At 49.4% G+C, this 15272-nt stretch overlaps 1 protein-coding gene across 3 annotated transcripts; it reads left to right on the forward strand.

Annotated features, from left to right (window-relative positions):
* On the forward strand, positions 414-10345 carry 3BHSD (3beta-hydroxysteroid dehydrogenase/isomerase). Of its 3 annotated transcripts, XM_013962473.2 has the most exons (4): positions 414-525; positions 662-882; positions 5544-5708; positions 9114-10345. In XM_013962473.2, exons 2-4 carry the CDS (start codon positions 738-740, stop codon positions 9923-9925), a joined length of 1122 nt encoding a protein of 373 aa, XP_013817927.1. In that variant the 5' UTR covers positions 414-525; positions 662-737; the 3' UTR covers positions 9926-10345. The 3 variants fall into 3 exon arrangements, with proteins under 3 accessions (XP_013817927.1, NP_001272645.1, XP_013817926.1); NM_001285716.1 differs by lacking the exon at positions 414-525 and having other exon boundaries at positions 738-882; positions 9114-9925; XM_013962472.2 differs by lacking the exons at positions 414-525; positions 662-882 and having other exon boundaries at positions 2901-5708; positions 9114-10339.

Here is a 15272-nt window from a genome sequence, read left to right on the forward strand (position 1 = left end):
CTTCCACAGAATTTAGTGATTGGAGCTTCCATCACTGCAAATTTCTAAACTCTAAACTCTGCAAAACAGCAACACTTCAAAAAACACTCTGACAGAGGAGATAATGGGCTACAGTGGATCCACCTCACCCCCATGCCCTCCAGCTGTATTTGCTGTACGAGGAAACAGTTCCCATTGCTGGAGATTTCGCCCCGCCCAATTTAAGTTCACAGATTGTGGATCCCAGGCAGCAGACACTGACTGCCAGGAGTCCTGTTGAGGGTAGAATCAAGAATCTTTATCGCGCTGTGGCCTCGAAGCTTGCTCTCTCTTCCTATGCCTTGGAGGAGTGAGAGCTACAAGGTAAAGGTCACTATTGCTTGGAGGGGAAGTGAGGAGATGTGAGCAATGAGTACACTGTAAGAGTTCAAGGCTGAGTGGGCTGAGTCAGAGGCAGCAGCGTATAAAGCTCTCTCCAGTCCCGTCTTTTGGAGATCTGGAGATCAGAACCCGGGAGCTTTCATCTGGCTTACCACAATCTGACCGGTTAGAGCTTTTTCACTTTCGTTCTGCTATTCTTGGGAGGGCGGCACAAGGGGTTTTTGCAAAAATGGAATAGAAGGAACACAGTGTGTCTTTACGAGCATGGAATCACTTGAACTCTCTTTGTGGCTCTCTCCAGCATCGTCCTCTCGCCCAATCTGCCCCCCAGTGCTTTCTGGTTCCTGGTGAGCGTTTCTCAGGGCTCAGATTTGGCCATGGCAGGGTGGAGCTGCCTCGTGACCGGAGGAGGAGGATTTCTGGGCCAGAGGATCATCTGCCTGTTGGTGGAGGAGAAGGATCTGCAAGAAATCCGGGTGCTAGACAAAGTCTTCAGACCAGAAGTTCGGGAGGAATTTTCTAGTAAGTAAGCTCGAGTCATGGATGTGTAGCTCCCTTTGAAGACCTATGTGGGTGTGCGGGAGGGGGTTCTTGTCTAGCAGCTTAAGGAAAATTGTAGCCAAATCAAGGCTAATCCTGTTATCAGAAAGAAAGATCACAGATGGGGTAATACCATGGTGTAATCACAAACAGTGTCGGAAGATGGGGTAGGGTAATACATGGTGCAGTCCCAGATGGGTCAGGGGCCCCAACACTTCGAGTCTGTTCTTCTCATCTAGAAACTCACGTTTCCGTTTTCTCCCTGTCCACGAGTCTTCAGTGTTTCAGCTTGGTACTTGTTGTGGACTGTCTGCAAAGAGTGAGCCAGGGCTGTTAGCCTGGAGATGCCACCAGTGAGTTCCAGAGCTTCTTGATTGCCCTTATCTTTCTGTGGCTTCACTGAGCATCTCTGTTGCAGGTGAAATAGAAGGAAGAGAGGGTGAAGTGTGTGAGGGTGTGTGTCTGTGAGTGTGTGTGTGTGAATGAGAGAGAGGGAATTAGAGGAGGAGCCAGAAAGAGGGGGGAGGAGAGGACCCACAGGCAAGCAGCAAGGGAGCCAGCAATAGGAGCAGAGGCAGCGTGAATGGAGAAACGCCTCCAGGGGATCCCTGTGCTTCGCTTTGTAGTATTTGCCTCTCTCCTCATCATCACAGGACTTCCCTGGTGGCTCAGACGGTCAGCATCTGTCTACCATGTGAGAGACCTGGGTTCGATCCCTGGGTTGGGAAGATTCCCTGGAGAAGGAAATGGCAACCCACTCCAGTACTTCTTGCCTTGAAAATCCCCTGGACGGAGGAGCTTGGTGCAGGCTACTATCCATGGGGTCGCAAAGAGTCGGGCACAACTGAGCGACTTCACTTTCACATCACAAGGACGTGACTACAGAATCTGCTAAAGCAGCTTATGGCTCTCTTTCCTGATTGCTGCCCATAGTGCCAAGGCAAATGCTTGATTTATAGTGTATTTTCCAACCTGATTTGCTCCCGGATCCTCAAAATAACCTTGTGAGGAAGGTAGAAGAGGGTAACACCCACCCGGACAATGAGGAATTGAGGTCAACAAAGGTAAAGCGACTTGTCGAGGTCTCTGGGATTGATGGGGAGCAGAGCTCAGACGAGCCCCAGCCAGTGGCCCGAGGGCCAGCTCTTGACAAAGTGAGTCTTCAGTCTCTCGCATTTCCTGCTTGTGTGCCCCCAAACCAACTCCCTGTCTCCCCTCCTCAGCCCTGGTGGATTGGCCATCTACACACAGGCCCTGGCTGCCCAGGACCCCCTCCCCACTAAAAGTCCCCCTCCCCAGCTCACTCTCCTGGACCCTGCCCATCACTCTCTTCTCCTTTCCCCTCCCCGACCTCTGCAAACATCCTGTTTCCTCTACCCTCTGCTTCAACAGTGTCTTTGATTAAAAAAAAAAAAAAACTCACAAATGATTAACACCAATCTTTGGCAATCCCAGTCCCTACATCCCAGCAATATATGCAGGCTGATGACTTATGCCCAGAGAGAGAGATGCTCAACCTAGCAGAACAGCTCCCAAGGTGAATAAGTCAGGTGCTGTTGTGGGTGGGCAGGGGCCTCCGTCAAGATAACGATAGAGAATACTCACAGGGTTCCTTTTGTGCCAGGCGCTGTGCCCCGCATTTTATGTGTGTCAACTCATTCGCTCCTCATCACAATCCTCTCTCTGGGATGGGTAACAGTGTTTGGTGTCTGCAGTTTATTTTCTTCTTCTTTTTTTTTTTTTTATGAGAATACAGGCATAGAAGAATCCAGTCGATTCGGGGCTGCTATAACAAAATGCTGCAGGCTGGGAATCTTATACTTTGAAATGTATGGGTCACAGTTCTGAAGACTGTGTGTGGGTGTGTGCTTAGTCGCTTAGTCATGTCCAACTCTTTGTGACCCCATGGACTGTAGCCCACCAGGCTTCTCTGTCCCGTGGGATTTTCCAGGCAAGAATACTGGAGTGGGTTGCCATTTCCTCCTCCAGGGGACCTTTCCAACCTGGGGATTGAACCTGCACTCCCTGTGTCTCCTGCACTGTAGATGAATTATTTATCCACTGAGCCATCTGAAGTCTGGAAGTCCAGAATCAAGGCAAGGTCAAGTTCTTGTCAGAGGTCTCTTCCTGGTTCATGGCTGCACCATCTTGCTGTGCCCTCTCCCAGTGGAAGGCATGAGGGATCTCTCTGGGGTCTTTTCTATAAGAACATTAACCCTCTCCATGCTCTACCTTCATGATCTAATAAGCTCCCAAATGCCCCAACTCCTAACACCATCACACTAGGATTTCAACAGAAACATGCAGACATAGCAGGGGTTGACTGACTTGTTCAGGGTCCCACCTCAGGAGACACCGGTTCCATCCGTGGGTCAGGGAGGCCCCCTGGAGGAGGTCATGGCAACCCAATCCAGTATTCTTGCCCGGAGAATCCCGTGGACATAGGAGCCTGGAGGCAACAGTCCATAGGGTTGCAAAGAGTCATGCACGGTCTGGCTGCAGTATCTGTGCTCTCAACTGCTAGTCTGTCTAGTAGCTTCTCTCTGGACCTCCCTCCAACCCCTCTCACAACAGGTAGCTTACATCACACATTCAGTCTATGCAAAACACTGGGAGGGAGCTAGGGGTTCCAGCCGAGGCATCTACAGCGCCCTCTGCTTGTCACTCTGCGTCCCTGCAGACTAACGGGTGAGCGGTCTTTCCTCACTTGGCCTTTGAGCCAGTCTGCTGAAGTCTGCCTTGAAAGAGAGGAAGAGGAAGGGACAGGCAGGGCAGAGGTGGAGACACAATCAGAAAATTCTGCCCTCCAGCTAACTCCTCTACCTTTCTCCCACTCTGTGGCCTTTTGGGAGTGGAAGGGGCTGGGGTGGAGCTAATCTCAAAGAGGCTTAAAGGAGTGCAGATGGTTTTATCAAGTTGTAACCTAAGAAGGAAATTCAGTCTATGAGGTCTCCACCTTCACGATCTAATAACCTCCCAAAGGCCCCTAACTCCTAACACATCACATTAGGATTTCAACAATGGATATGAGGGGACACAAACATATGGACCAGATGTAGCAGAAGTTAATTAACTTGTTCAAGGTCCCACACCTGGAAAATGGCAAAACTGGATTTGAACCCAGGCTGTCTGGCTGGCTCCCCTCGTGGCTCAGTGGTAAAGAATCTACTGCAATGCAGGAGATTTTTCACTCTGGATTTCTCTCTCACTGTTCTCTGGCCTCCGCTGCCCATTTCATTTAAATTGACTGATCCTGAACTGCTCTGCAGTCCTGCAAGTGGGTGATGGGACAGCAAGCAAGGCTTGAAGGCAGGTGGGCAGGCTGGAGCCTTCATTGGAAGTATGACTTAAGACTATTCCTCTGAGCCTGGATGTCCTTGCCTGTAAAGTGGAAATCGGAATCCCTGTCTCATGAGATGGCTGGAAAAGAAAATTAGAAAGCTGAAAGTCATGTGTGAAATAAATAGCACAAAATGAGTGCAGGGTACTTATCCAAGCTCTTTGTGCGGCATTTATTTCATGGTCTAATCTAAGGTGGGGCTTGCCTGGTAGTTCAGACAGTAAAGAACCTGACTGCAATGCAGGAGACCGGGGTTCGACCCTCGGGTTGGGAAGATTCCTTGGAGAAAGGAAAGGCTACCCACTGGAGTATTCTTGCCTGGAGAATCCCATGGACAGAGGAGCCTGGCAGGCTACAGTCTGTGGGGTTGCACAGCGTAGGACACAGCTGAGCAACAACACTAATCTGAGGTGATGATGCTGTGCTGCCTCCAGTGGGCTTCAGAGGAGCCAGAGACCCTGATAACATCTCTGTGACCCTTGGCTAAGATAGCCAGAATGTTAGTCCCTTGGTGGCTGGCTCATTTTCAGCACTGATATCTGCTTTTGATGATATCTAATAAGAGCTCTTGCAGTTCAGTTAACCATTGGGGCCCATTGTAAATTCCTGTTAAAAAGCACCACCATCCTCTTAATCACTCAAGTGGAAAAAACTCGGGCCGCCTTTGACTCTTCCTCTCAGCCCATCTCCAGTAAGACCCAGGACCTGGAAGGTAAGGTCTGAAAGTCAAACCTTGTGGACTTCTTCTCTTCTTAGCTCCCTCTGCCGGATCCCTGGTTCCAGTCCTCCTCATAGGAACTGTGGTGCCATAGCCTGATTAATTCCTCAATCACCGTGCTTTCTCTTAGCCACCCCCCACCTTGATCCACTTTAGAATACTTCAGCCAGGGTTTGCTTCCTACACCACAACTTTTGCTTACATTTCTCTTTTGATTCCAAATCCATACCCGATTCCCCATTGCATTTAATTTGAATTAAATGCAAATTCTTTCCTTAATGAATTTTATACTGGCCCCATGAGTCTCTTTCACAATTTCGTGTTCCAGCCACTCTTGAGTCCTCATAGCTCAAACTCTCTTTTTTATCTTTTTTGGAAGGAGATGTTTGCTCCTTCTCAAGAAATGCTGTACATTGATTGCTATGTCCTTGTTGACTTGCTTCTTCCATGGGCTGCTCACCTCTCCTCCCTATCTCTCCTTCCCCTCAGTCTACCTGTCCTTGAAGACTTACGTAAAATGCCACCTTTATCAGGAAACTTTCAGATTCAGAGAGCTTTCCAGTGACCTGCCTCCTGTTCACACAGAGCTCCAGAGCAAGATCAAGCTGACCCTGCTGGAAGGAGACATTCTGGATGAGCAGTGCCTGAAGAGGGCCTGCCAGGGCATCTCAGTGGTCATCCACACCGCTTCTGTCATCGACGTCAGGAATGCTGTCCCGCGAGAGACCATCATGAACATCAATGTGAAAGGTACAGGATCCTGGGAGGAGCTGGAGGGAGGTGGGCCAGTGAGGATCAGAGGCCAGGATAAGGGAGAGGGCACCTGGTGAACACCTGCCTGCAACTTGGGAGACCGGGGTTCAATCCCTGGGTCGGGAAGATCCCCTGGAGGAGGAAAGGGCAACCCACTCCACTATTCTTGCCTGGAGAATTCCGTGGACAGAGGAGTCTGGTGGGCTACAGTCTGTGGGGTCGCAAACAGTCAGATACGACTGAGTGATAAACACTTTAACACTTTCTTCCAATCAACAGAGATTCACAGCCACCATCCTCAGTTTTTTAGATGAGGAAACTGGGGCTGAGACAGGCTAAATAACTTGTCTAAGGCCCTTTGGAGAGGAGAGAAAGGGCTAGAATTTAAACGCACACCTCTGTAAGTCCAAAGGCCACAGTAACCTTTCTGCTGGTCCAATCAAGTGTTGACTCAATCCCAACCTCAAACTCTTGTTCTCTGACCACCTCCTGCCTCCACTGCATTGGAACCAGAATTTACAAGTGTTTAGTCATCCCATTAGCCCTTCTGTGTGGTTACAAGGTGGGAGTCACAGTACGGCCAAGAACTAACTAACAGCTTTGTGATATGAGGTGCCCCCAGGTCAGGAGTGATGGGCCACAGCTCTGGGCTGGTTTCCTTCAGGCAAGACTTCCTGCAAAGGAAGGATCATAGGGGGGAGTGAGAATGTTCAGAGAATTTCTGCTCACCCCCGAGAAGAGTTCCTCACAAGAAAACTACCAAAGCTGGCTCACAGTGGTCTGGCAGTACAGAATTAGCCAGCTCTGGTCTTCCTGTAATATCTTCTTAACAAGACTAGTTTCACATTATCCATAATACCATCTCTCAGTTCACTTGTTATGCAGTTGCTCAGTCGTGTCCGACTCTTTGCAACCCCTTGGACTGCAGCACGCCAGGTCTCCCTGTCCTTCACTATTTCCCAGAGTTTGCTCGAACTCATGTCCACTGAATCAATGATGCTATCCAACCATCTCATCCTCTGTCACCCCCTTCTCCTCCTGCCCTCTATCTTTCCAGCATAAGGGTCTTTTCCAGTGAGTTACCTCTTCACATCAGGTCACCAGAGTATTGGCGCTTCAGCTTCAGTTCACTACCAGGTCTTTTTTTTTTTTCTGTTCATTTTTTTGGCTGTGCCACATGGCATATGGAATCTTAGTTCCCTATCCAGGGATCAAACCCATTCCCTCCTGCTTTAGAAGTGGACCACCAGGGAAGTCCCACCAGGTCTGTTATTGAAGAGTAGCTCCTAGTCAGGTGTCCAAAGTATAGCATCTTAAGATCCTTATCACTTAAATGCTTTCTGGCTCTCTCTGAACTGTGACTTTCCATCTACTTTAAATCTAGACACTTCACTCAAGGGATTAGCTTAAATCCCTTATTGGCTTGCTGTGTAGTATCCTCCTCTGATCCCTGGAGGCCAGTCTCTCTAGGACCACAGCATCCCAACCCCCAGCGCATCTACCTTCCACACCCTGCCCACCAGAATTACTCTACACAGAGACTTTTTTCTAAAGCAACTCTTTGTTTTTGCATCTCTGGCCTAAAATCACAGTCTCAAAAAAAGACCCTTTCTAGTTTTGCCTTAGCCACGTCCCTGGTTACCCCCACTCTGCCAAGAGTGCAGTAAGGGTTCTTGAGTTCTCAGCTCCCCTACTCCATAATTTCCTACTCTCCACAGCTCCCTGGGAAGTGTTAGAGGCCTCCATTGACTAAAACTAGTATCACTGCATCACCCTCTGGTTTAGAAAACGCTTCACAGTCGCGGGCATTTCTTCTTGTGCAGTTTACCTGAGCGCATGCTCAGTGGCTCAGTCAGGTCCGACTCTTTGGCCCCATGGACCACAGCCCACCAGCCCCCTCTGTCCATGGGGTTCTCCAGGCAACAATACTGGAGCGGGTTGCCATTTCCTTCTCCAGGGGATCTTCCCGACCCAGGGATCAAATCTGTGTCTCCTTCACCTCCTGCATTGGCAGGAGATTCTTTACCATTAGCTCTGAATTATCTCTGCTTTTAGATTTAAATTTTTTTAACAAGGCTGTCTTTCCTGAAAATCAAATTGCACAAACACATTAAGAGGGTTTTTTTTTTAAATACCACTCCAAAATGATGCTTTTTTCCAGGAAATCACTTCTTTCCTGTAGGGAAGACTCTGGGTTACCTCTAGGAGCTAAAATTCTCCCCAGGTTAAGGAATTCTACAAGATCCTCCCATGACAGATGTTACCAGCAGAGGGCGCACTCCTTTCTGGTTCTTCACCAGGCTCAGCATATAAGGCCATTGCCAGGCTCCAGAAGCCTAGTATTGATAAAACGTTTACCACCCGTTTTTCATACTTCTGTAAAAGGAGTCATAGCCAGAATTAGGAGCTGTCTTTGCGAGAAGCAAAATCAGAAACACAGTCCAGATCTCCAGCTTCTCCCCAGAACCCACCATTCATTTGCTCAGTGACAAAAAGTCCTTGTGACAATTTTTTATTGGTCTTCAAAAAAAAAAAAAAGATAATACCTACAATTCAATGTATATTTAAGAGTATTACTTGCATCTTTCCTGGAGTATCCCCTGGACAGGGAGGCTGGTGGGCTACAGTCCATAGGATCACAAAGAGTTAGACACAACTGAAACAACTTAGCATGCACGCTCGCATTACTTACACACAACTCTGTGTGTGTGTGTGTGTGTGTGTGTGTGATGTGAGTCCTTCAACTGTCCTCCTATGGACCAGAGTTGTCCCTACTCTTAGAGTATGGCATCCTAATTTTTTAAGTTTACAACAGCTGTCTTCAGGACTTCCCAGGTGGCTCAGATGTAAAGAATCTGCCTGCAATGCAGGAAACCCAGGTTCAACCCCTGAGTCGGGAAGATCCCCTGGAAAAGGAAATGGCACCCACTCCAGTATTCTTGCCTGGAGAATTCCATGGACAGAGGAGCCCGGCAGGCTACAGTCCATGGGGTCTCAGAGTCAGACATGACTGAGCAACTAACACTTTCACTTGTTCGTTTCAGCCCACCTTTAATGAGGTGCTGGAGACGACAAATGATCACTTTAAAATCTCTTTACTCTGCAAAATATAAAGTGGCAACTCGTTCTTTTCCAACATTAAAAGTGCAAACATGTTCCATGTAAATCCCCAAAGTCCATGGAATCCAAATGCGTGCAGTCCAGAACCCAAGTCTCGTTCCCCTTTCATTGCTTCATTTTCACTCTTGTCCTATGGCTTTAGCACGGTTGGATCTTAGCGAGAGACAATGCGCTGCTCAGAGGTAACGGCCACTGCACTTCAGGACGAGGGGCAGACACGGCCCATGGCCGGGCTGGGCCTGGGCTGTGTCCTGACGCTGATGGTGTGCTTCCTTCGGGCAGGTACCCAGCTGCTGCTGGAGGCCTGTGTCCAGGCTAGCGTGCCAGTCTTTATCCACACCAGCACCATAGAGGTGGCTGGGCCCAACTCCTACAGGGAGATCATCCAAGACGGCCATGAAGAAGAGCATCATGAATCGGCATGGTTCTCTCCATACCCATACAGCAAGAAGCTTGCCGAGAAGGCTGTGCTGGAAGCTAACGGGTGGGCTCTGAAGAATGGCGGCACCTTGTACACTTGTGCCTTGAGGCCCATGTACATCTACGGGGAGGGGAGCCCGTTCCTTTCTGCCTACATGCATGGAGCCTTGAAGAACAACGGCATCCTGACCAATTACTGCAAGTTCTCCAGAGTCAACCCAGTCTATGTTGGCAATGTGGCCTGGGCCCACATTCTGGCCTTGAGGGCCCTACGGGACCCCAAAAAGGTCCCGAACATCCAAGGACAGTTCTACTACATCTCAGACGACACACCACACCAAAGCTACGATGACCTCAATTACACTTTGAGCAAAGAATGGGGCTTCTGCCTGGATTCCCGGATGAGCCTTCCTATTTCTCTGCAGTACTGGCTTGCCTTCCTGCTGGAAATAGTGAGCTTCCTGCTCAGTCCAATTTACAAATATCACCCCTGCTTCAATCGCCACCTAGTGACTCTTTGCAACAGCGTGTTCACCTTCTCCTATAAGAAAGCTCAGCGAGATCTGGGGTATGAGCCCCTCTACACTTGGGAGGAAGCCAAGCAGAAAACCAAGGAATGGATTGGTTCCCTGGTGAAACAGCACAAAGAGACCCTGAAAACAAAGATTCACTGACCTAGGAGTGACAACGATGGGAACGTGGACATGTGGGTATGGTTTGTAGATGTCGATCAAGCGCTTCCCTTGAGGCTTCATACAGAAAGTAACATAGACACAAGCCTGGGTCCTCCTGCCTCCCTTTTAGAAGATGCTCATCTTACTATCTGCCTTCTGCCACCAGAAACCGTGTCGGTCACTGGCCCAAGTGGAAGCTTTCTTCCCTACCTGCCTCCAGGGGACAGACAAGGTGATTTGCTGCAGCTGCTGGTACCAAAATCTCAGTGGCAGATTCTGAGTTATTTGGGCTTCTTGTAACTTTGAGTTTTGCCTCTTAGTTCCACTTTCTTTGTTAAATGTGGAAGCATTTCTTTTAAAAGTTCATATTCCTTCATGTAGCTCAATAAAAATGATCAACGTTTTCATGACTAATCTGGAGGAAGCTGTGGTTTACGTGAATACAGTCTCTTGTGTTTTCCCCTCCATTTCCAGATATCAGCCTTTTCTATTCAGAGAAGCAGCATGGGACTGGGTTGGGCCGAGTGCTGGGGAGGTGGACAATGGGATTGACCAGGACTTACTATGTTTCAGGAACCCACTGAATGACTCACATATAACACTTATTTAACCCTCACCAGAAACCTACGAGGTAGGGATGACTGACTATTCCCTTTTATGAATAAGGAAACATGTTCACAATCACACTAACTAGTGAGAGACCGGGACATTTAACCCAGATAAACTTGAAAACCCTCATCTGCCACTGAATTGCGTCTGCTGCTGGTGAATGAGCTGCCAGGGTGCGGCGGGAGCACTGGACATAGGGTAGTGATTCTTGAGAGAGCCCAGATCTCTTGGGTCACCTCCTTCTTGCCCGCTCCTGGGCAGGAGACACCCCAGGACTGAGGAGAGCCCCTCAGGGAATCTGGGAGGTTTTCCTACCCTCGCCAGCCGAGAGGAGAGGGAGAAGCAGAGCTGCAGCCAGCCCCGCTGCCAGTGCCAGGCCCCTTGAAGGTCCCTAGAACACACTTGGATGGATGTGCGTGTTGGCCCCTCCGGTAACTCAGAAGCCAGTAATTCAACGTTCTTTCAAATCTCGGTGAAGCCACATGATGGGTTCCTAGGCAAGTAAAGGGAACAGATGTGAACGTCCCTGAAATATCTCTCCCACTCGGTGCAAAAGTAGAGATTTCGCTCCTCCAGATTTAGCTCCTGCTCCTCCTCCTCCTCCTCCTTCCTCCTCCCTATCTCTCCCTCAGCCTGCCCCCTCTCTTCCCTTCCCTCTCTCCTCCTCAGCCTCTTTCCCTTCCCTCCATCGCTCCCTAACCACTAGCCCTCTCATCCTTCTCAGTGTCCTCAAGGAAGGGAGACCAATTGAGACATGTTTGGGGACTTAAATGATGACACGTCCATTAACTGACTGGAGGACAAGCATTCAAAAGAGACACTGTCAGACCAACCAGGACCACGCAACCGAAGCCCGGGGTGAGGTTGGGGGGACGGGGGGAAGGGGTCGTTGGAGGGGAGGTGGGGCTATCTCTTCTACACCAGGGAGTCCCCTGTCTTTGTGAGCCACGGCCACAACAAGAGTCGTACCCAACACCAAGATGGCCTCTCTCTTACCCAGGGAATTTACAGATTATGAATTCAGTTGAATTTGATGCAAAGGAGATTGTTTAAGCATTCACTCTTAGGAGAAAAGGGAAAAAGCACTCTGGCCCGGAGGAACAGGTTTCCATCACCTTCAAAACCCCAAAGGGGGGTGGGGGTGGGGGGGACAAGGGACAGAGGATCAGCCCTGGGAGATCAGTAAATGGTCCCAGGGGTGAGACAAAGTGAGATGAAACACCCGCTTCCTCCAGTACGCAAAACACAAGAGGCAGCCTCTGTCCAGCCTGGTGATGTGCAAACCCTCATATGTTTATGCCGATAAGGAAGGAAGGAAAGGAGGGTGGTGGAGGCTGAAACAAAAGTTCCCTCCAGCCGTTTTTAGTCTAGCGAAATCCCACAAACATAAACCCTTCAGAGCTGTTCTCCCAGGGGAGGGAGGTGGCGTTGTCACCAAAGTGCAAGCGGGGGTTGATGTGAGAGAAGAAAGAGGAGAGCGGATCTGCCCGACTGTTGGTCTCTACTGAATAAGCATAAAGACCTGGGAATGCTTTGACCAACGAAGCCGCGTCCTTACTGACACTATGCTACCTGACTCCCGCGCGGGGTGGTCCGAGCTCGTGCACAGGAGCCCCAGGTGCACTACAGGGAAAGCACCGCACGGGGGCAGCAGAGACCCGGAGGGAAGAAGGAAACCGCCCCGCAGCGCCTCTCCCGTCCCCGCCCCCGCCCCCCACACCTGGGTGACCGCGTGGGGTACGGCTGAATGAGTCAGCGAAAGCCAGGCACGTGCTCAGCCACCGGTTAAGTGCTCTGGGTACTGAGTCTGGAGAACGGAGCTGAACAGAAGCTATTGGGAAAAGCCTCAAGGACGAGGTGGGAGCGCAGCTAGGTCTTGGAGGAGGGAGATGGGACTTAGGCAGGAAGTGAGTGAGCGGGTCCAGGCAGCGGGAAGAAGCCGAGCAGTGGTGGGGGCCAGGCGGGGGCGGGGCTGGGAGAGAGGAGGAGCGGGGAGAGCAGAGAGGACACAGGTCCGCCAGGTGAGAAGGGTTTGCCCGGGGAGATTAGGTAGCTTAGACTGCCCTCCAAGCTGGAGGAGGCACGCCTCAGAGGGCCGAGGTGCAGCTGGCAGGAGGGTGGCTGGCCCGGGGAAGGAGGGGCAGAAAAGCGACAAAGGACCTAAAGGGGCTGGAGGAAGGCAGACCCCGCAGCTGCAGGACAGCTACAATATTCTGTTACTTTATTAACAAACAGATGAGGACAGTGACAAAACCCAACCTCACAATTTCTCCTAAGAAATCCCAAATATCCCCAAAAGAGTCCAAGTCTGGGAGCTCTGGGATCGAGACCTACCTTCTCCCCGAAGGCCTGAATGCTTGTAGGCAGCCTGGCCCACCCAGAATGGATGGAGCAATTTAAGTCTGGATCACACTTAATGTGTACTCTAGGTTTTCTTCTGCAGAAATTTCAGTGTGTTTAATGACAAGGGGCTAACCTGGATCTTACTGGGGTGTACTGTAATATATGATACATACCCTTATTACCTTGTTAAAATCCAAAAGAAATCTGAATTCCAAAATGTATCCAGCCCTGAGGGTTTTGGAGAAAAGAAGGTGAACCTCAACCAGCAAAATTATGAACGAAGGATGGTTCTAACACACTTTATGCGAGTGTGTGTGTGCTCAGTCGTTCAGTCCTGTCTGACTCTTTGCAGACCCGTGAACTGCAGCCCGCCAGGCTCCTCTGTCAGTGGGATTTCCCAGGCAAGAATACTGGAGTGGGTTGCCACTTCCTCCTCCAGGGAATCTTCCCAAGCCGGGGATCGAACGGCATCTCCTATGTCTCCTGCATTGCCAGGCAGGTCCTGTACCACTAGCACCGCCTGTGCCTGCTGAGTCGCTTCAGTCATGCTGGACTCTGTGTGGACCTATGAACCATAGCACACCAGGCTTCTCTGTCCATAGGATTCTCCAGGCAAAAACACTGAGGTGGCTTGCCATTCCCTCCTCCAGTGAATCTTCCCAACTCAGGGATCGAACCTGCATCTCTTTCATCTCCTGCATTGTCAGGCAGGTTCTCTACCACCAGTGCCACCTGGGAAGTCCCATGTATATATAATAATACTCAGTCAACATCCAAAAGTAGGTACGCTTATTATCCTAGCCTGATACTCGAGGAAATGGAGACAGAGAGGTCAGTAACTTGCTCAAAGTCATCCAGCAAGTTGTGGTTCAGTTCCAGTAATAAAAAGCTTTTGACTTCAAAGATCTTACATAAAGATGGCAAACTCACATGCCTGCAGGAGCCAGGTACCATGTGTAAATGAGGCAGGCAAGAGCTAAGAGGCCTCAGGGAATGGTGTGCAGGGGAGCACATACTTCATCTTGGGGGGCAGCAGTCACAGAGCCCCCTTCCCATGACTCAAGTGGGAATATACCCCAAGTCACCAGACCTTCTGACTCTTCAAGGAGAAGGTAAGTCCTTGCTGCTGCTAGTAAGTCTCTTCAGTCGTGTCCGACTCTGTGTGACCCCACAGACGGCAGCCCACCAGGTTCCTCTATCCCTGGGATTCTCCAGGCAAGAACACTGGAGTGGGTTGCCATGTCCTTCTCCAATGCATGGAAGTGAAGAGTGAAAGTGAAGTTGCTCAGTCGTGTCTGACTCTTAGCGACCCCATGGACTGCAGCCTATCAGGCTCCTCCACCCATGGGATTTTCCAGGCAAGAGTACTGGAGTAGGTCGCCATTGCCTTCTCTGACAAGGAAAGCAAAGTTTCCTAATTTTTTATGTGAAATCTTTTGATTTCTAAATACTGTCAAGTAATTCTAAATTTTAAAAACAGTGTGAAGACCAGTTCTGGGAATGGGACCAGTGTGGGTTAGTGCTCAAATTTTATGTGTAATAGCTTATTTCTTTAAAAATGGGCGGTGAGGGGTTGAAGGCAATCTGTTCCTTTTTGGCGCTAGGTCTCAAGTATACATAACATTATCTTCTGTACTTTTCTGTATGTTTGATATAGGTTATAATTTTTAATACATTAATTTTGACTTTTAAAAAGAGTTCAAAATAACAAAACACATCTGTGGGCTGGACTGACACCTAAGGCTTCTGGTTTTGCATCTCTGCTCTCAGTCTAGTGGAAGCAATAAAATATGAGGCATGGTGAGTTCTGTGCACAGCAAAATGTACCAAGTGCCCTTAGAAAGGTAAAATGTTTTTGGAGGGTCCTCTCTGGGTAGGGTACTCCACAGAGCCCTTGTACTGGGGCTTAATGTTGACAGATGGGTAGGACTTCAACAGGCAGAAATGTGGGGGGATGTATGCCAGGCAGAGGTGATAGAGACAGGAAAGATACAGAGGTGAGAGAGGGGAGTCATTTTCAGGCAGCGAAGAGACCAATATGGAAAGACCAGATGTGGGAGAGAATGGAGAACACACCTGGAAAAACTTGATGGGTTACCTTGGGTCACCTGTAGGAGACTGCCTTCTTTCCCCTTCCAGAGACCATTTGACATTTAACTACATGTCACGTGCCTCACGATCTCTGGAAAATTAGGCTCTTTTAAGAACAAGGAGCTTGTCTCCATACTTACCCCCTCTCCCCACGCCCCTCAACAACAAATATCAGTAATCAGACTATAGAATGTAGAGATTATTCAATATGCAATGGGAAACCACTGAAGATTCTTGTTCAGCTGTTCCTGGAAGATTACTTTGGCAGTGATGTGTAGGATGGATTGGAAAAGATTAAAAGGCT

The sequence above is a fragment of the Capra hircus genome, chromosome 3 (genome assembly GCF_001704415.2).
Source record: "Capra hircus breed San Clemente chromosome 3, ASM170441v1, whole genome shotgun sequence".
Lineage (NCBI taxonomy): Eukaryota > Metazoa > Chordata > Mammalia > Artiodactyla > Bovidae > Capra > Capra hircus.